Source organism: Mangifera indica, chromosome 3 (genome assembly GCF_011075055.1).
Source record: "Mangifera indica cultivar Alphonso chromosome 3, CATAS_Mindica_2.1, whole genome shotgun sequence".
Classification (NCBI taxonomy): Eukaryota; Viridiplantae; Streptophyta; class Magnoliopsida; order Sapindales; family Anacardiaceae; genus Mangifera; species Mangifera indica.
In genome coordinates, this window is record NC_058139.1 from 5,160,621 (window position 1) to 5,182,213 (window position 21,593).

Consider the following 21,593-nt stretch of genomic DNA (forward strand, 5'->3'; position numbering starts at 1 on the left):
TTAAATTCAAATTGAATTAAATTCAAGTTCGACTCAATTTTAGTGAAACAGAGTTTGAACTCGAACTCGAACTCAAACTTTATAAGCTTGCCTCAAAACCTAGTTAATAAATAAAGGAATGAAAAAAAAACGTTACACGAATTATACGTGCATAATATGATGAATAATAAAAAAAAGTTTGTAAGAAAACGCCCTTAAAATTTGTATACGAGAAAAGTATAGAATATGTATATATGAGTTTAATATGACACATCGTCAATAATACGTTTATAAAAATGTGATAATATCATAATAATTTTAGTACTTTTTACTAATCTTCTATTGAAAATCAATATAACAATTCAAATGTAAAGTATTTAATTAACTATTAAACCTAATATAACATAATATATAATCAAAATTTTTTATACAATAAGTAACGTATTAGTCAATTGAGAAAAATAAATTAATTAATAAGCTTGAATTTCATATTTCAAATCAGAGTGAATCTTTATATAGGCCACATGGGAGGAAAACACAAAATTAGGATTGTAAATTAAGAAAGAAATATTGTTGAGTTTTTTTAAATGATAATGACATTTACGTAAATAATTGAAAATAGAAAGGATAATTTTGTATTTTAAATTTAACCAAAAATTTAAAAATATGGTAAAAATATGATAAATATAAAATACAACGTATAATTTGTGTTTAATACGAGAAATACATAAAATACGTATTTAATATATTTTGGATTCAAAAATTTTTTTAAACATGTTTAATACAAGAACATGAATAATTTGCATATTTACTAACTAGACCTCAAAATTGTTTAAACTGTGCTCACTTAAAGGAAGCTAAGTTTGAATTTGACTCAAATTTGAATTTAAATCAAGTTTTAAATTTAACTTGGTACTGTAGTTGAGAAAAAAAAAAAAAAGCCTAAATAGATCCATGTGTTTAGTGTAGAATTCTTATGGTGTCAAAACAATTATCGGCACAGCATAATAGATTTTAAAATTTGGATTTAAATATACATTATTCATCCGGAGTTTACAGGATTATTTTACAGGTAAATTATGCAAGATATAATATTCTAAAAACTGGAATTTTGATTTAGTTTTTTAGAATTTAAAATTAGCTCTTAGAACCGAATCGATTTTCAAATTATATAAATAATAAAATATTATTATATATTAAACATTTAATAAATCACAACACCAAAATAAAAAAAGTAGACTTGGTTTTTTGGGCATGATAATAAAAGATCTCAATTAATGTCTCGCGACTTTAATCTTTCAATACAAAATTTTATATAGAATTCTAAAACTGAGCAACCAAAAATTTAGTTTGATTATTTGGTGAAATCGGTTTGGTTTTCATGGTTCAGTTTTGGTTCGAAATTTTTTCAAACTGAAAGTTCAATTCAGTTTACAAATGCTTCAAATTGGTTCAGTTACACAATTTTGAACACAAATTGCTGAATCACATTTTTGTAGTTGGATGTTCTAGCTGTTCAGTGAGCTCTCGACTTCATGTGGTAAGAGGAATTCAAATATCTTATCTTAATATTACCTTAAAATGCTGAATCACCTTGTTGAATTTATTAGGTTGTAGCTTGTATGAGTCAAATATTTTATAGCTACTTAATGTGAATATTCGAGATCTAGTACTAGGTCACTATCATGTCAATAGTTGTAGTATCATTCATGACAGCCTCGTCCCACCAACATTTGTGTCAAAGCTGCGCAAATTGGCCCTTTTCAGATGATAGAGTTGAGAATCTATGGCATTGATTCTTACTTGTGCTTGCATCTTTTCATTCAATAATTTGTTGGTCTTGCCCTATGCACTCAAGTTTTTATAATGGCTTCCTAATATTTTCTACTTGCAGATGCAGAGGGATGAAATTCGCAAGGACAGCTATTGAGGGTCGGGGCAAAAACCATTTACTTCCTCGATACTGGCCAAGAATTAATGATCAAGACCTGCAGCAGCTTTCTGGAGAGTATCCATGAATATTTTGTTTCTTTTATTATAAAATGAATTTGGTAGAGTGAGAGCATTTGTTCTGTGATTAATTATTTTGTTTATGAATTATTCATTTGTTCAATTGAACTGTTTACCTTACCTTTGTTATCTTTTAGTTCGAATTCCACCATTGTGCCACTGTTTGAGAAGGTTTTAAGTGCTAGTGATGCTGGTCGAATTGGTCATTTGGTTCTTCCAAAAGCATGTGCCGAAGTAAGCTTTAAGTGTTAATTTCATGTTTTGATACCAAAATTTCCCATTCTTAATTTTTATTTCTTGTCTCTACTTATGTGTCAAATGGAAATCAATGCAGGCATATTTTCCTCATATATCTCAATCAGAAGGCCTTCCTTAAAGGATTCAAGATGTTACAGGGAAAGAGTGGGCATTCCAGTTCAGATTTTGGCCCAACAACAATAGCAGGATGTATGTATTAGAGGGTGTAACCCCTTGCATACAGTCTATGCAATTACGAGCGGGCGATACTAGTATGCTTCATTCTATTCTTGCCTAAGGATTATCTATACTACCTGGTTTTTTTTTTATGCATCATATTTTATTATACTGTACTTGGCGATGTGATTAAAATTTTTTTTTCATGGACTGATTCTGACATCCAAGTTACAGTTTTGATTTGTAAAGATTGCATGAACGTTATGTTTGGATAGTATTACAGATTAACTCACTCGCTTAGATATTAATTAAGAGTTTACCTCCCACAATTGTTTTTTTTTTTGGGGTTAAAATGTATTGTTTCTTATGGCTTTTAATATGAAGGATTTTCAGGAGTTCATGTCTGAAGTAATTGTTTTTCTGCTTGCTTAATCTGTGGTTATATTTCTAAATATATCTGAAATTGTTTGATTTTATTGATTACTATTTGTTTTTTACGTATGGACTAGCATGGTAGTCAGGACTATTATTAACAATAAATCACTTCTCTTCATTTTCTCCAATTTTCAAGAGATCTAAATGCACACTGAGAATTACTTTGTCCTGAAATTTTGCTAGCAATCAATTTTTCTCTTACCTGCATTTTATGTGGAAATCAAGATTGATTGTATATCAAGCTTTTGCTCTCTCCTAGTTTTTCATCTCCTATATTGTAGTAACATGTAGTCAGATAGATCCTGGTGGAAAGCTTATAAGGGGCTTTCGGAAGGCAACAAACTTTGTGTTGTGATGCTGAACCAGAAGATTGAATTCAAATTCAGGAAAAAATTTAATTGAACCGAGAGAAAGAAGAAAATGGAAGTTCAAGTTTACAGAAGAAAACAGAGTATGAAAGAAACTGATGATAACCCTCATACAAATACATATATATATATATATATACACACACATACACACACATATCATGTGGTACAAGCTTTTACACCATGCTTTAATAAATTTCAGTCATATTTAATACAGTAAAAAGCTTCCAGAATATCCTTAAAAACAGAATCATTATACATTTTAAACAAAACACAACTAATTTTCAATTATCACATTTGACTTGGACCATTTAACAAAAAAATACAAACAAGCTCAACTTGCTAACACTCCTCCTTTGAGCTGTTTGACACAAGTCCAAGTCTCATTCTGTGTAGCTCAAATTGAGCTTTAGGAAGTGCTTTAGTCATGATATCAGTTAATTGTTCTTTAGAGCTGCAATGCATCAAAGTTATTTCTCCAAGTCTCACAACCCTCGGATTGCATGATATTTGACATTGATATGCTTTGTTCTTCCGTGAAGAACTGGATTTTTTGTGATAGCAATGGCTGCCTTGCTGTCTACATATATGTGACATTTCCTTGCTGATCTTGATTCAAATCAGTAAGTAATCTCATCAACCATTTGGCCTGGTTTGCTACACTACAAGCTACTACATATTCTGCCTCAACAAAAGATTGAGCAATGGCATCTTATTTCTTTGAATTCTAGCAAAACATAACACTTCCAAAAGAGAAACAATAGCCTGAAGTACTCTTAAAGTCTTCCAAGCTTCCAGCACAGTCACTGTCTAAGTATCCTAACAGATTACTGCTTTCTTGTTTTGAATACCAGAGGCCAAAATTTTTAGTCCCCTTTATGTATTTGAGAATTCTTTTGGCAGCACACATATGATATTTTTCTAGGTGATTGCATAAACCTTGACAGAAAAGATGTGGGGAACATGATATTTGGCCTGGTAGAGCATAGATATAACAAAAAACCAATTAGGCTTCTATATACTGCAACTTCTGTTTTCACATATGATTCAGTATCTTTGAATTTTTCATTCACCACTAGAGGAGTAGAGACAGGTTTACAATGCTTTATGTGAAAACTTTTAAGAAGATCATGCATATATTTTCTTTGTGAAATAAAAATACCATTCATTTTTTGATCTATCTCCATACCTAAAAAATATTTCATTTTACCTATGTCAGTCGTGCCAAACTCCTTTTTCATGCATTCTATAAATTTGGCTACTGAACTTGAGTCTCCTCTTGTCACTAGGAGGTCATCAACATACAAGGAAACAACTAATACCAAGTCATTCCTTTTTTTCATCACATATAAAGTGGATTCATTTAAGCTGCACTCAAATCCTTGATCTAGCAAATAAGAATGAATTTTGCAATACAAAGCCTTAGGGGCTTGCTTAAGGCCATAAAAGGGCCTTATGCAATTTTGTACATTTTTCCTTCATGACCTTGTATTTTGAAGCCATCAGGTTGTTCAACAAAGATGTCTTCATTTAGAACCTCATTTAGAAATGCTGATTTAATGTCCAAGTGATAGATTTTCCATTCCATTTTTGTAGCCAAAGCAATTAACATTCTGATTGTATCATACCTAACCACAAGTGCAAATGTATCAAAGAAATCTATCCCAGGTTGTTGAAGATATCCTTTAACAACTAATCTAGCTTTGAGTTTTTTTATGGAACCATTTGGATTGTACTTGGTTTTGTAAATCCATTTTACTTCTATGACTTTGTGATCTTCAAGTCTATTAACCAATCTCCAAGTTGCATTCTTGTTAATCATTTCCAATTCTGATTCCATGACTGTTTTCCACCTTTCTTAATTTACTGCATCATCAAAATAGGTAGGTTCAGCAACTGCCACATTACACCTGTTATAGACTTCGTTTAAAGATCTCTATCTAGCTGTAGGAATTTCTTCTTCATCACTTGAACAAAAATCATCTCCTGTTTTCAAAGGTTTAGGTTCTAACTTAGTTGAGTTTCCTTTCTTACTCTTCCAATTTCAGGTAGCCTCCTCTTCAAATTTAACATTCATGCTAATTATCATCTTTTCAATCAAGGGATTATATATTCTATACCCTTTACATATGTTGTTGTAGCCAACAAATATTCCCGATTCAGACTTAGCATCCAATTTAGTTCTTTTTTCATTGGGTATGTGTACATAACAAACACACCTGAAGACTTTTAAATGTTCAACTGATGGCTTAAAGCCATGTCATGCTTTAAAGGCTGTTTTATAATCCAAAGCTTTTGTAGGAAGCATGTTTAACAAATAGACTGAAGAATTGGCAGCTTCAGCCTAAAACATTTCAGAAAGTTTCTTTTCAATCAATAATCGAGTCATCTCTATAATTGTCTTGTTCTTCTTCTCACTTACTTCATTTTGCTGTGGAGTATAAAGAGTTGTCAATTGGTGCAAAATTCCCTCATCCTTGCAGAAGGAATTGAATTGATTGGAAGTGTACTCTGATCCATTGTTAGACCTGAGTATCTTTAACTTACAATCTGATTGCCTTTCAGCCTTTGCCTTGAACACTTTGAATTTACTTAAAACCTCAGATTTTTGCTTCAGAAATTAAATCCAGGTGAGTCTTGAAAAGTCATCTATGAAAATTAGAAAATACTTGCTTCCATTCAAAGAAGGAGTGCTTATAGGGCCACACAAGTCTGAGTGAACTAGTTGAAGTTTTTTAGAGGCTTTAGAGGTGCTGCTTGAGAAAAGAAGTTTGGTTTGCTTTCCTTACTGACAAACTTCACAAATTTTGTCACATTCACTCACAACAGGTAAATTTTAAACCATATGCTGAGAATGCATCTTACTCAAAGTAATGTAATTAAAATGACCAAGTCTTTTGTGCCAAAGAGTGGAATTCACTTCATTGAGTTGATAAGCATTATAACAAGTATGTTTCCAATTAATGCTAAAAATTTTATCATGCATTTCTACAGTCATTAATCTATTTCCTTCAAGATCAACTATAACACATGTTTTATTTTCAAAATGCAATGCATAACCCTTCTCTAGCATTTGAGCAACACTTAATAAGTTATGATTGATTTGAGGAACATAAAGAACATCATTGATCACTTTAATGTATGTTAGAGACTCAATGAGGATTACACCTTTTCCTTTTACAACTAGCAGTTCACCATTTTCGATCTTCACTTTCGAGGTGTAAGTGCAATCAAGCTTCACCAATAGATCACTGTCATATGTCATATGATTTGAACATCCACTATCTATTAGCCAAGTGGAATGCTCTTTTGTTGTGTCACAATTGGACACTACAAACAAATGCTCACTTGTTTCATTTTGTTTCTCCACTTCTTAGACTTACTGACTTTTGCTGAAATGAGCTGCTTTCTTTGCTTTTGCAGACTCTATCAACATGCCCAAATTGGTTACAAATCCTACATTTAGCATTTGATCTTTGCCAACAAAAATTTGGAGAGTGACCTCTCTTTTTGCAATGAGGACAAGGTTGATACTTTCCTCTCTTATCTCCAATTTCTAGCTCTCACTTCCTTTTTGTTTTTATTTTTCCTTTTTTTCACTAGAGAATTTTTTGTGAAGACTATTGCTAGACTTCTTCTCATTTGCTTTAGCACTGAAAACACCTTCTATGGTTTCTTCTTGCCTTCTTAAAGCTATTATTTAGTTTTGAGCTTTCAAGGCATTAACCACTTCAGATAAAGTTAACTCTGAAAATTTTTTAGAGTCTTCAAGAGAAGATATCTTGGCCTCATACCTTTCCAGAATGCTCACTAAGATTTTTTCAACAATCCTTTCATCAGATAATTTTTCTCCCATCAATCTAATCTGATTAACAATCTTCATAGTTTTGTCAGCATATTGGTGGGTGTCGAATCCACCTAAAATAAAATTTTCTACTCTCTCAATGAAAACTTGTAGATAGGGCAAGTAGAGTCATATCCACAGAGATTGTGTTATTTATCTGAAATATAACAAAATAAAGCAAGAGAGATTTTATTGTTTCGAATCGTACGAATAAACAAAAATAAATTAATTCAAAATTAAATAATCAAAGTAATCAGAAAACTAGATTGAAACAATAATAAAATAAGTTTTAGCCAAATAATTCAGGTATGGTTCAATTCAATTGATCATTGATAAAAAGATTAATTTTTCCTTTTAAATAAACCGGTTATGAAACATCGAGACGCTCGTTGTTCTGCTTTTCCTTAGGTGTTCGTAATTAAGAAACGTTCTTTAATTACTTCTCTTGTTTTTCAATCAGTTCTAGATACGATCTTAGAATTTAAATTGAAAACAGAATTAAGAATTAGAAAAACCACCGATTCTAATTAACAAAACACAGACGCTGTTTTTGTTTAAATTAGATTAACCTGTTCCACTAACATATAATAATTATTCTACTTCACCAAGCATGCTAGCCAGCCACTTATGATTAAATCATCAAACAATTACGGATTCAATAATTTAATCTAGCAAAGTTGTTTTTAATCCAAAATAAATAAGACGTGTCCTATTTAATTGAACAAGACAACAATAAATAAAATCAGGAATAAATTAAATATTTAAAAGAAAAGAAAAGGTAAAGAAGATCTTACAATCGTTGTAGAACCATTATCCTAATTACTCGACTAAAGAAAAGAGTGAGCCACTCATGTTTATGTTCATGGCTTCACAGAAAATTAAAATAAAAATCCTATCCTAATTGAAGAAGAACCAGCGAAGGGTTGCGGCTCTGTTTCTTTCTAAAGGAAAAGGATGCTTAAAAACCCAAAAACCTTAAAATATAGAGCAATTGTCCTTTTTATAGTGCCGAGTCTGCTTCAGTCATTGAGAAATATTTTTGTGTCAAATATCATCCAAAGGACCTGAACTTCCTCCAATTGTTAATTAAGTCTTCAACTGTGAATTTCTCAATAAATAGCGCGATTCTCTCCTTTCCACAATCAGCCATCTCCTATGTATTTTGCCGTCATTTTGTCTTGATACGTGACAACTCTAAATTCCTTTTATTTTGCATCTTTTCTTCGAATAATGCAATTAATGCCCAATTTCCTAAAACAAGCAATTAATCAAATAATTAACGAATTAAATATCACAAATCAAGGAAATTAAATGCTGAAAAATATGGAATTTCACACACTAACACATATTCTTGTATAGATTCAGTCCCCTTTATCTTAAGTATTTCAGACTCTCTTATGAGATTCAAGACTATCATCTGCCTTGACCTTTCATTGCCTTGTGAGTCTTCTTGGAGTTTGTCCCAGACCTCTTTGGCAGTTTTACAAGCAACAATCTTTGTGAATACTGCATCGGTTACACCCTGATGAAGAACGGACAATGCTCTAGGAGCTTTAGTTGTCTCCTCTTCATGCAGTTTTATTTGATTTAGAGTAGGATTTGGCCCCAAAGGAGGAGGCTGCTTTTCCTCCTCAACATACTGCCACAATCCAACTACTCTAAGGAAAGCTTTCATCTTAATTGCCCAAATGTGATAGTTTTCTCTATTGTATATAGGTGGAACCAAGGAAGAAGAAGATTAAGCCATCAAGCAAATCAATTCGAGAAAAAAAAAACTTATCAAAGAATTTAATTTCAGCGAACACAACCCTTTAAGATCTAATAGAGCTCTAATACTATGTTGTGATGTTGAACCAAAGATTGAATTCAAATTCAGAAAAAATTTAACTGAACTGAGAGAAAGAAAAAAATGGAAGTTCACGTTTACAGCAGAAAACAGAGTATGAAAGAAACTGATGATAACCCTCATACAATGATGAAGGATTTTTATACATATATATATATATATATATATATATATATATATATATATATATATATATATATATATCATGTGGTACAAGCTTTAACGTCATGCTTTAATAAATGTCAGTCATACTTAATACAATAAAAAACTTCTAGAATATCCTTAAACACATGATTATCATACATTGCAAACAAAGCACAACTAATTTTCAACTATCACAGCTGACTTGGACCATTTAACAAAAAAATACAAACAAGCTCAACTTGCTAACACTCGAAGAAATGCAGGGGCTAAGCTTTGTAGGCTTAATTTACTTTACATGTGCATCTTGTAAACATTTGTAGGTATCCTTATTGTCCTGGGAATGAACAGAAGTTCTATTTGTTATTCAGAAAGTTAGCAATAATTTACGGTCATTATATGAACAGGATGCTCAAACAACCACCCTTCCGAATGGTGCTGTTTCCGGTGAAAGTTCTGTTTCTGGTGTTACAGAGAATCTCCCGACAGTAAGTGGTTATTCTGGTCTTTTCCAAACACTGAAAGGGAGCAAGGAACCTCACATAAATGCTCTGCCAGAACATTTGAGTTTGGCTGACGGGGATACTGGTTGGCATAGAAGCGATAATCATGAAAGCAAGGCAAAAGAGGAGTCACCACAACAATCTCTCCCAAACCCAGAGAAGAAAAGAACTAGAAATATTGGGTCCAAAAGTAAGAGATTGTTAATTCACTGTGAAGAAACTCTGGAGCTAAGACTTACATGGGAAGAAGCACAGGACTTGCTTCAGCCACCCACAAGTGTCAAACCAAGCATTGTCACTACTGAGGACAATGAATTTGAAGAATATGATGTAAGTATCACAGTCAGGGGTTCTGTTTATTTATTTCCAGCATATTTGCTGTGATGATGCAACATATTCAGTAAGGAATTTCGAATTTAAATGCGTTTCCTTGGTAGCAATATAATCAATGCTGTTCATGATTTAGGAGCCTCCGGTTTTTAGAAAAAGGACTATATTCACTGCCTGGCCGTCTGGGTAAGGACTTAAGTATACATTATATTTCTCAGTATTGCCTAGAATGATATTTTAACTGTTATGTATTGCGTATTGAGTCAGTTGTTTGAAGTATACTGTTGTGTCTGTCATCTTTAAGAAAATTCCAGGTCTGAAATGTCTAAGCATGGTTCCTTGAGAGAGCAAAATGTCGTAGTTTGGGAACCACTACTTTTTGAAATCAATTGTCTTTCACTGCTTATATGGATTAGAACTACTAGAAATTAATTTTATGCTAAGAAAATTCTAGTTCTGAATTCATCAAGCCCTTTGTCTAGGGGACAGAGCTCAGTGTGATGATTGCTTCAAATGGAGAAAATTGCCGCTGGATGTTCTTCTCCCTCCAAAGTGGACATGTTTAGATAATGTTTGGGATTCAGTAAGGTGAAACATTTTTCTATAACATTTTAGTTGTCAAGACGTGCTGTCATATCCATGAGATGAAGAAGTTTCTTATTTTTATTTTTTATTCTCATGTGGTTTATGATGCTCTTAGGTGTTCATCTTCTGCACCTGAGTAGATGAGTCAGAAGGACTTGGATAATCTTCTTAAGGTAGAGGTAGGCATAGCTTACACGAAGAAAATAATTGTTTTGTCAGACAATCCCCATGTGTGTGAAGCATCAGGATTTATGCATCCAAATACCGTAATTGAATGCTTTAAAATATTGTGCATGAATTGCAGCTGTTTCATTTGGATGCTCTGACTTGTGCATGAATATTTTAGGAAAGGACGAGAGTTTATCAGTATGTGTGCATTTAATAAATAACTAGCATGGCGTCTTATAAGCCTTCAAAATTATTTGTTTTTTTGCTAATATTCATTCTGTTTCTTAGAATAGATTTTTTTAAAAATTTTATATCAAACCGGCAGGTCAACTTTGTTTCAACACATGATTCTTTAAATAATGTTTTCTTAAGGGCAAGTTTTAATACCACTAAAAGCAAAAGAATTGATTATATTAATTTTTGTGCCCTTGGGGATTATGTTATAAGACCACTCTATTTAGTAACATTATCTCTCTAGATTCTATAAATGCATATCCATGTGAAATATTAGTGTAAGTTTTCGTCCTTTTAAATTTCATTTATCTTCATCAATATGAGTTGTTGAAATCTGAAGGTAGAAGTTGGTTTGATTCATGTTATTAAATTGATTGCTTGATTGATTTAGAGAGCCTGGGTTTCTTTGTTATCGTGATATATTGGCAAAAGAACTAGAAATAAACAAATAAACCTATTGTGTCGTTACTTTCTTACTAATTTCTCCTATGTTTTTTGGCTTGGACTTCAAGAAGGGTAAAATTGTAGAGAGCAAACCAGCCCAAGATCGTGAGCCTTCCGGCTTAGACGCACTGCCAGGTGCTGCTGTTCTAGGAGACAATGCAGGAGAGGAGACTTACGTGAGCCTTCAGTTGGAGTCACTACTAGGCATCCCCGACACAGGCTTGGGTGCACTTGTATCGTTTGCATTCAGCCCCCAAGTGGCAAACGCAAGCAGAGTCCCAATTGCGCATGCAGGGTTTGCATGACTGTGAAGCGCCGGTTTAAAACCCTCATGCTACGCAAAAAGAGACGTCAATCAGAACGTGAAGTGGCAGAAGTTGCCCAGAAGGACCATAATGATGACAAGGGTGAATAAGAAATGAACAACAGTACCTCAAAAAAAAGAACCAATGCAAATGATTCACTTGGAAAACGAGATGAACCAGAAAAGAAATCAAGGTGAGTTGGGTGAGAGCTGCAGTGGACAAATAGATTTGAACTGTGATCCCAATCAAATTGGAGGAACGGGAGTAGGCCTCTTGACGCTTGTACAAAACGGCAGGCCAATAGAGAATTATATGGAGCCTCAACAGCAGCCGAATGGGATGAGATCATGTTTACTCCAACAGCTTAAGTGGAAGAAGGATTCCTAGCATCTGTTGGGTGGGGGCGTGACCAGGAGACCAATTTGGACTTATTATTATTATTTTTTTTTCCATTTTCAACATGGATAACGATTGGTCACATTCATACTACCCCTTAGCTCTTTCTTTCTGTGAACCGAGGCCAGAAAGGTGGCCGTGCATAATTTTGTTTTTTATTTTGTTCTTTTTTTTATAATGGGGTGGTGTCATACTTAAAAGAATAGAATAGAAGTAGAGATAGTTTGGTTTTTTAGGTAATTTATCTTTAATTACTTGAATCAATTACACCTTTAAAATTTATTCTTCAAGAGTGGTAGAGTTTATTGCAAACCAACTTGTTAAGCTAGCTCGCGAATCATCACCCTCTACATAGTAATTATGAAAACTACTAGCTGAACCACTAAAAACAACCAACAGGTCCATAAAAGTAATAATTGAAATTATAAAATTCAACTCATATCCATTAAGTATTCAGTCAAATTAATTGGAAGGGAGAGTAATTTTGCATGTACACATATCAAGCCAATGTATTAATTGTGAAGTTATATATGAGTTAGTTAATGAATTTTTTTTAAAAAAAAAAATCATAATCAAACTTCTTAAAACCACAAACTCGAATCTTAAAACGGGGTAACAAAGTTTATATGAAAAGCAAACTTTCGATGAAATTGTCTTTATTCTTTAGTACCATAATATTGACTTGCATTAAATAATATAAGGGTTGAGAAACATATAGTATGATTATTCATCATGACATAATTGCCTTATTAATTGGAGTTGGATAGTAATATTATTTGATTAAGCAATATAGAGATTTGTCGGTAATCGTGGCTTGGCAAGTGCAACCAATGGTTTAGCAAGAGGCAAACTGTCTACCGATTCAGAGAGATCGATAGTTGACACCCCCGGTGGTGCAGTCCAAGTAAAAGCATGAAGAAGTCTAGCAAGTGGCATCACAGTAATTGAAGTCCCTAGTGTAACACCAATGCAGCCTCGCCTTCCTGTGCTGAAAGATATGAACCGCAACTCTGGCTCTGTCAGTACCGTTTCTGAGCCATTGTTCTTAAGATGACGCTCCGGCTTGAACTTCATAGGTTCGTCCCAAACTTTAGGGTTGCGCCCAAGTCCATGCCTGCTTAGCATAACATGGCTACCTTTTGGTATAAAATAATTGGCAACTACTGTATCAGAGATGGACACATGCGGCACATTGAAAGCTGTAAATGGATGCAGCCTAAACACTTCTCTAGCACATGCTTTAATGTAGTTAAGTTTAGAGAAATCTGATTCCTGGACCAACCTCTCCTTTCCAACTACACTATCCAATTCTTCTATGGCTTTTTTGAGCATCTCTGGTTGGTTTATCATTTCGGCAATTGCCCATTCAACAGCATTGGATGGATTATCTACCGTTGCAAACATTATTTCCTGCAAAAATTAGTTCAAATGTTAGTTTGTTATCAAGGAAAATGTTGTGTGCATTTGAAATCTAAAGAGAAAGGTTTGTGTTTACAATAATTTGAGCCTTGATTTCATCTGGTGACAGCAAAGTGTTACCATCGGCATCTTTTAAAGAAAGTAGAACATCAAGCAAGTCCTCAGGTTCATTTCTTGAAGCATTCATCCATATTTTAACCCTATCTTCAATTATAGGATCATGATATTTTTCTATAACTCGTAAAGCCTCCTTTACTTTCTCTTCTTGACCATCAACATCAAACCCCCTCAACCATGGAATATAATCAGAAACACAAAATGAATAAAAGTGTTTAAGAAGTGTGAAGAATGCCTCTACATGCTCTAATTCCTCAAAACCGGGCCCTCCATCTTGCATTCCCTTTCCAAAAAACCTTTTATTAAAAACCATCTTTCTAATCACATTCCCACAATATTGTTGAGAAGCAATTCTCAAATTCACTAAACCACCTTTATCAGAGCTTTTACATTGATTATAAATATAACGAACAAGATGATCAGCTTCTCCAACTCTAAAAGCATGAAGCCAACGATGTTTAGCTGGAGAAAGTACCTCCATTGAAAGGACTCTCTTCATTTTCTTCCATTGTTCTCCAGAGGGTGTGAGAGCTGTCGTCAGGTATCCTTTTGTTGCAAGATGTGTTGTTGCGCTAACAGGTCTTACTGCGAAATTGGCATCATGTTGTTTGAAGAATTCACGACTTATTTCGGGGCAAGTAACAGTTATAACATGAACATTGCCTAGTCGAATACAGGCAATTTCTGTGTTCATTTCATTCATAAGCTTTTGTATCCATCGAAATACTGGTTTGCTTTTAAGCATTTCAGGGAGGCTTCCAACGATAGGCCAAGGTTTTGGACCAGGGGGGAGTGAATATCGTGATTGTTTGGCTTTCGAAAGATGTCTAATAATAATAGTTGCCATGAGAAGAAGAATAGAGCAATAGACTAATGAAATGTTGGCAACTCCATGAAATGCAGAATTGATCTCCATGGGAAAACACTTTTCGATTGGCTGGCTTGAACTCTCATACTCATTATGCATGTTTTTATAGTGAAACTTACGTGCCATCGTGGTATTGTGGACTAAGTGTCACGTACCGTGGTATCTTTTTGTATTATGCGATATGAACAGAGTTCATAGACATAGTCAGCGCTTTCAATTGTACAAAGGCTTGTGAGTCTTGAATTCATTATTTTATATATAATTTAATTATATAAATTATATCACATCGTTACGTATTTAAATAATACAGGTGGATTTTTCACGTGTAAAGTAAGCACTTACCCCCATGAAGGAGCACAGTGGACGGTGGAGATCTATGCAAGTCGGTGGCAGCCATAAATGAGAAGGCAGCATATTCAGTTCATTAAGGGGTCGGTGAAAATTTTCCATAAACACCCGCCTCACACTTCGATCGGAAATGGGCTTGTTTAGCCATTTTGGTGCAATAATTTTGTTCTTCAATTCTATACTTTCTACATACTTTGTGTAGTCATTTTCAGCATCAAATCTCTTCAAATTCTTTCTTCTGTTTCGATTATATTTACCACGAAAAGGACTTTTGAGTCTGTGTCTTGAATTATTTTCCTCGACTTTCTTTGAACTGTCCAACTTTTCTCTTACGAAAAATAATTTCAAAATCATCAACCATCGCTTTCTCTATAACTTCACTCTTAATAAACGTGTTTCCAGGGGAGGATCAATGTTAGAATAATAATAACATATAAGAAGCTTATAAATAATTATAAAATCTAGGATGTCAATAAAATACTATAAGTTTCCTTTTTTAAAATATTTTATATATAATGAATAACAAATTTTCTTAATTACTTATAAAAAAATATATATTCAAGAGGTAAAGAGGGTGAATTGATCCAACTTGACCCTAATTGATTTTGTCGATGTTCATGCACATACTTTCTGGTAACAGGGTTGGGACAGAATTAACAGCGTGCTTTCTTTGAACTCTCCATTGTTCTGGAGAATTGCAACGTGTTTCAGACGAACGTGGATTAGATTAGAGGGTTACTGTCAGCAGCCCCCCGGTTTGCCTGTCATTTAGTGTGGTGTAATTTATCTAATCCAGATTGTCGAATTAAACAATCAATTATGATTTTTTTAAGATAATTTATATATGTAAATAATCTATCACATTTTTAAAGCTAGATTATTTACTAAAGATTGTTGCCACAACCACAAATATAATAAAATAATCCTTCCAAGTCATATTCTTAGACCATTACACCTTCTTCGAGTGACCTTTAAGACTTTGGTCAATTAAGTCATATCATATACTAGTCATGTTTATATTTAAATTTGAATTAAATTAAATTTGAGTTTGATTTCAAACTTAAACTTTCTGAGTTTATCTCAATTTTTTTCATATTTCACTCAATTAAAAAAAGTTGAATTTGAGTTCAACTCAAATTTTATGAGTTTGATTTAATACAATAACAGATAAAAAATAAAAAACTAAAGAGATTCGTGCATTTAGTATAGGGTTCTTATGGTGTCAAAACAATGATCAATGTAGTACAATAAATTTTAAAATTTAAATTTAACCATACATTATTCAGTTGTAAGTTTTCATGATTATTTTACAAGTAAATTATACAAGATATAGTATTCAAAATAACCATGAGATGTTCGTAAATCTGGTTCAATTATTGGATTGAAATATTATGAAAACCAAAAATTTTGATTTGGCTTTTGGTTTATTAGAATTTAAAAATTAGCTATCAAAACTAAATCAGGTTCCAAATTATATAAATAATAAAATATTATTACATGTTAAACATTTAATAAATCACAACACAAAAGTCATCCAATATTAAAGGAAAAACTTGTGTTTAACATCTTGTGGTTTAATTTTTCTGTACAAATTTTTATATAAATTCAAAAATCGAATAACCAAAAATTTAGTTTGATTATTCAATAAAATCAGTTTAATTATTAATCAGTTTTGATAATTTAATTTCGGTCAAAAATTTAATTCAATTCACAAATGCTTCGAATCAATTCAATAACCCAATTTTAAACACTCTTACATAACCTCTTGTGGTAACTTATGTTGTAAAATAGTGCAAAGCTCAAAACCTTTAAATCGACAATTGACATTTCAAGTTTTGTTTTGCAACCAGAAGCTACATTCAACGTAAAAAAAAAACAAATTAGTCCAATATAATAATATTTACATATTATAAAAAATTATTTTAAAAAGTGAAACAGAAATTTGAAAAGAAACATATTAAAAAACATTTATGTGAAAAGAATCAATTACTTTCGTATGTGACAAATATCGATTACCTCTTTGAATTAGAAAATGTTAATTACCTCGTTGAATTGAAAGCATCAAACGTGTAAAATATGATAAACATGTAAAGGAGTTTTCAACCCTTCGATGGTTGTAAAGGCAGAGTTGTAAAGGAGTTTCCAAGCCTTCAGTAGTATATTCACGTGGATTTCACACGAAGTAGAAGAGACACGAATAATATTCAATGAAATTAACTAAAAAAATTGACTAAGCTGAAAAGGAGTTTATATGGTGAGTGCAAACATGTGGCCACTATACGTTTGGATTTATAGATTACCTGATAAGATGATTGTGAAAATCAAATTTATATTCATGAACAAGCTACTGAGTATAAAATTACTATTTCCATAAATTTTAAAAGTTTTTTTTTTGTTTTTTACATATATTTTAAAAAAAGACGTACTTGGATCCATTCATAATTTTGAAGAATAAAAAGAGGGAGCCAAATTGACCATTCTCTCACTGGTCCATTTTCTATATAATAGAAAATAGGATAAGTGTGTATTTTCTTTTGAATTATTGATTAATAGTTGATAAGTCAATATTTGTATTTTTTTTATATTAAAAATCACCTTTTTTTTTAATTGAATTTTGGTTTATTAATATTGCAATACTACTCTAATTCCAACAATTTTCTATTTGTAGGTAAGTACGTAAGTTTGAAAAGAAAATGAGAATTTTAACCCTTTGAATTGAATTGATAGAAAAATTTGATAGAATAAGAAAAATTTTAAGAGAATAAATGTTTCCAATTATGAAATAAGTGTTATTAAAGTACAGAATAGACATCTCATAAATGAGAATAGTGTTTCATCTTGTGTATGGAAAAATTGTTATATTTTTCATTTAAACGGCAAGATTTGAGATTTCTTTCACAATTTTAAGGATTCTTTGGCTCAATTTCAAGACTTTAGACTTATGTGGGATGAGGGATTCCTAGCATGTGTTGGGTGGGGGCGTGACCAGGAGACCAATTTGGACTTTTTTTTTTTTTCACTTGTCCCATTTTCAACATTGATAAAAATAGGTCACACTCATACTACCTCTTAGCTCTTTCTTTTTTTGAACCGAGGCTAGAAAGGAGGCCGTGGTTGAATTGTTTGCAAACCAACTTGTTATGCTAGCTCATGAATCATCACTCTCTACATAGTAATTATTGTAACTGCTAGCCTAACCACTAAAAACAACAAACAAGTTTATAAAAATAATAATTGAAATTATAAAATTACACTCATATCCATCAATTATTCAGTTAAATTAATTGGAAGGGAGGATAGTGATTTACGTGTACACATATCAAGCCAATGCATTAATTGTGAAGTTATATATGAGTTAGTTAATGAATTTAAAAAAAAAAAAAATCATGATCAAACTTCTTAAAACCACAAACTCCAATCTTAAAATGGGATAACAAAGTTTATATGGAAAGCAAACCTTGGGTGAAATTGCTTTTATTCTTCAATACCATAATATTGACTTGCATTAAATAATACAAGGGGTGAAAAACATATAGTATGATTATTCATCATGACATAATTGCCTTATTAATTAGAGTTGGATAGTAATATTATTTGATTAAACAATATAGAGATTTGCTGGTAACCGCGGCTTGGCAAGTGCAACCAGTGGTTTAGCAAGAGGCAAACCGTCCGTTGATTCAGAGAGATCAATAGTTGACACACCTGGCGGTGCAGTCCAAGTAAAAGCATGAAGAAGTCTAGCAAGCGGCATCACAGTAATTGAAGTCCCTAGTGTAACACCAATGCATCCCCGCCTTCCTGTGCTGAAAGATATGAACCGCAACTCTGGCTCTGTCAGTACCGTTTCTGAGCCATCGTTCTTAAGATGACGCTCTGGCTTGAACTTCATAGGTTCGTCCCAAACTTTAGGGTTGCGCCCAAGTCCATGCCTGCTTAGCATAACATGGCTACCTTTTGGTATAAAATAATTGGCAACTACTGTATCAGAGATGGACACATGCGGCACATTGAAAGCTGTAAATGGATGCAGCCTAAACACTTCTCTAGCACATGCTTTAATGTAGTTAAGTTTAGAGAAATCTGATTCCTGGACCATCCTCTCCTTTCCAACTACACTATCCAATTCTTCTATGGCTTTTTTGAGCATCTCTGGTTGGTTTATCATTTCGGCAATTGCCCATTCAACAGCATTGGATGGATTATCTACCGTTGCAAACATTATTTCCTGCAAAAATTAGTTCAAATGTTAGTTTGTTATCAAGGAAAATGTTGTGTGCATTTGAAATCTAAAGAGAGAGATATGTGTTTACAGTAATTTGAGCCTTGATTTCGTCTGGTGACAACAAAGTGTTACCATTGGCATCTTTTAAAGAAAGTAGAACATCAAGCAAGTCCTCAGGCTCGTTTCTTGAAGTATTCATCCATATTTTAATCCTTTCTTCAATTATAGGATCATGATATTTTTCTATAACTCCTAAAGCCTCCTTCACTATCTTTTCATGACCATCAACATCAAAACCTCTCAACCATGGAATATAATCAGAAACACGAAATGAATAAAAGTGTTCAAGAAGAGTGAAGAATGCCTCTACATGCTCTAATTCCTCAAAACCAGGCCCTCCATCCTCCATTCCCTCCCCAAAAAACCTCTTATTAAACACCATCTTTCTTATCACATTCCCACAATATTGTTGAGAAGCAATTCTCAAATTCACTAAACCACCTTTATTAGAGTTTTTACATTGATTATAAATATAACGAACAAGATGATCGGCTTCTCCAACTCTGAAAGCATGAAGCCAACGATGTTTAGCTGGAGAAAGTACCTCCATGGAAAGGACTCTCTTCATTTTCTTCCATTGTTCTCCAGAGGGTGTGAGAGCCGTCGTTAGGTATCCTTTTGTTGCAAGATGTGTTGTTGCGCTAATAGGTCTTACTGCAAAATTGGCATCTTGTTGTTTCAAGAATTCACGACTTATTTCGGGACAAGTAACAGTTATGACATGAACATTGCCTAGTCGAATACAAGCAATTTCTGTGTTCATTTCATTCATAAGCTTTTGTATCCATCGAAATACTGGTTTGCTTTTAAGCATTTCAGGGAGGCTTCCAACGATAGGCCAAGGTTTTGGACCAGGAGGGAGTGAATATCGTGATTGCTTGGCTTTCGAAAGATGTCTAATAATAATAGTTGCCATGAGAAGAAGAATGGAGCAATAGACTAATGAAATGTTGGCAACTCCATGAAATGAAGAATTGATCTGCATGGCAAAAATACTCTTCGATTGACTGGCTTGAACTTTCATGCCCCTTATGCATCTATTTATAGCAAAACTTACATGCTATCATTGTGGACTAAGTGTTATGTACCATGGAAACTTTTTGTCTTATGTGATATTTCACATATACAAAAGCTTGTGAGTCTTTAATAAGAATAAAACAATAAAACGAGGTAAATTCATTATTGTATATTATTAACAAATATGGTAGTATTAGATTGGAATCAATCTTTCCTGATTTCCATCAATCTTCCCTGATTTTTAGCTATAGAAATGGTAATATTAGATTTCTATCAATCTTTCCTGATTTCCAGCATATTACAATTCATTGTATTACCATATTCAAAGCATTCTTTTTTGTATAAATTCATTGTATTCCTATACTTGTAAACACACAAAAAAAAAAAAAACAATTACAACAATACAAAATCTTCTTCTTCTTCAAATATTGTAGCATTCTCGGCATCCATAAGCCACTCTTACTATAATTTCTGACATGGTATCAGAGCCCCTCGCCTGAACCGAAAATCTGCTGAAAATTGATCCTCTCAAAGTCCCAACAAAGCTCTCGGATCAATCTTGTTTTCTGCACAAAATTTATCTGTCAACACACATTTTTTTGAAACCTTAAACCCTTACCTTCACATAAAACAGAACCTTCCACGTTTTTTTCACAATGGCTACTACACAATCGACCGAAAATCCAATTGAGTCAACCCAAAACATGCAGACACAATACCAATTCATTCCTATACCCTTTAGCAAACCTGAACTCGGAGATGATCTGTACACAACGACATCTAATGGGCCAAATTTGGTACTTGTCAAACAATTACTCACAGGGGCTACCAATTATGCAACATGGGCTTGAGACTTTCGTCGAGCCTTAATCACCAAAGACAAAAAAGGGTTCATCGATGGAACTGTAACCATTCCATCGGAACCTCGATTGCAGAAAATTTGGACACGGTGTAATATGCTTGTGCGATCCTGGATCAGCAATACTCTGACCTAAGAGGTTGCTGTTGGATTACCTCCAAGTGAGAATGCAAAAGAAATGTGGGAGCACATTAAGGAGATGCATGGGCAGTTAGATCTGACCAAGATTTTTACCTTGAAACAGAAATTAACAGAGATCAAGCAACTAAACCAAACCGTGTCAGTTTTTTTCAATCAACTCTTTGCCGTGTGGAACGAACTAGATGCCGTGGAAGAACCGCTTGAAGAACCACCGAAAACATTAAAACAATACAAAAAACTCAAGGATCAAGAAAGACTCATTCAATTCCTCCTTGGATTAAATGAGAATTTTCTTACCTTTAGGACTCAAATGCTAGCCACATCACTGACACTTTCATTACACCGAACTTTTCAATTGGCGGTGCAAGAAGAAAGCCAAAGATCCATTGTTCATGAAGGTGAGAAGAATGGGGCAGTATTTCTCTTAGCAGTGAACGAATATGAGAATAAGCAATGTGAAGATGTAAATGGCCAGAATTTGATCTCTAAAAGCAACGGCTCTGATTTATCCAAACATTATGAAGACAACAAGGCCCT

General features: G+C 33.2%; 2 protein-coding genes and 1 pseudogene across 2 annotated transcripts; 1 reads left to right on the top strand and 2 right to left on the bottom strand.

Moving 5' to 3' along the window:
• The first annotated feature begins 1,883 nt into the window (after positions 1 to 1,883).
• On the top strand, positions 1,884 to 12,118 carry LOC123209952 (annotated as a pseudogene).
• A 523-nt stretch (positions 12,119 to 12,641) lies between these two features.
• LOC123210872 (phenylalanine N-monooxygenase CYP79D16-like) lies at positions 12,642 to 14,532 on the bottom strand. The gene is made up of 2 exons (XM_044629363.1): positions 13,498 to 14,532; positions 12,642 to 13,412 (listed from the first exon to the last, which is right to left on the bottom strand). The coding sequence occupies exons 1-2, from the start codon at positions 14,530 to 14,532 to the stop codon at positions 12,783 to 12,785; spliced, it is 1,665 nt and encodes a 554-aa protein (XP_044485298.1). The 3' UTR covers positions 12,642 to 12,782.
• A 3,680-nt stretch (positions 14,533 to 18,212) lies between these two features.
• LOC123212377 (phenylalanine N-monooxygenase CYP79D16-like) lies at positions 18,213 to 20,029 on the bottom strand. Its single transcript, XM_044631492.1, has 2 exons — positions 19,068 to 20,029; positions 18,213 to 18,982 (listed from the first exon to the last, which is right to left on the bottom strand). The coding sequence occupies exons 1-2, from the start codon at positions 20,022 to 20,024 to the stop codon at positions 18,353 to 18,355; spliced, it is 1,587 nt and encodes a 528-aa protein (XP_044487427.1). The 5' UTR covers positions 20,025 to 20,029; the 3' UTR covers positions 18,213 to 18,352.
• Between the last annotated feature and the right edge of the window lie 1,564 nt (positions 20,030 to 21,593).

Excerpts from the sequence above, each read along its gene's own strand:
- LOC123212377 (XM_044631492.1), bottom strand. The coding sequence starts at position 20,024 with ATGCAGATCAATTCTTCATTTCATGGAGTTGCCAACATTTCATTAGTC. Across the intron at positions 18,983-19,067 it reads AAATCAAGGCTCAAATTACT|GAAATAATGTTTGCAACGGT; the intron begins GTAAACACATAT and ends TAATTTTTGCAG.
- LOC123210872 (XM_044629363.1), bottom strand. The coding sequence starts at position 14,532 with ATGGCACGTAAGTTTCACTATAAAAACATGCATAATGAGTATGAGAGT. Across the intron at positions 13,413-13,497 it reads AAATCAAGGCTCAAATTATT|GAAATAATGTTTGCAACGGT; the intron begins GTAAACACAAAC and ends TAATTTTTGCAG.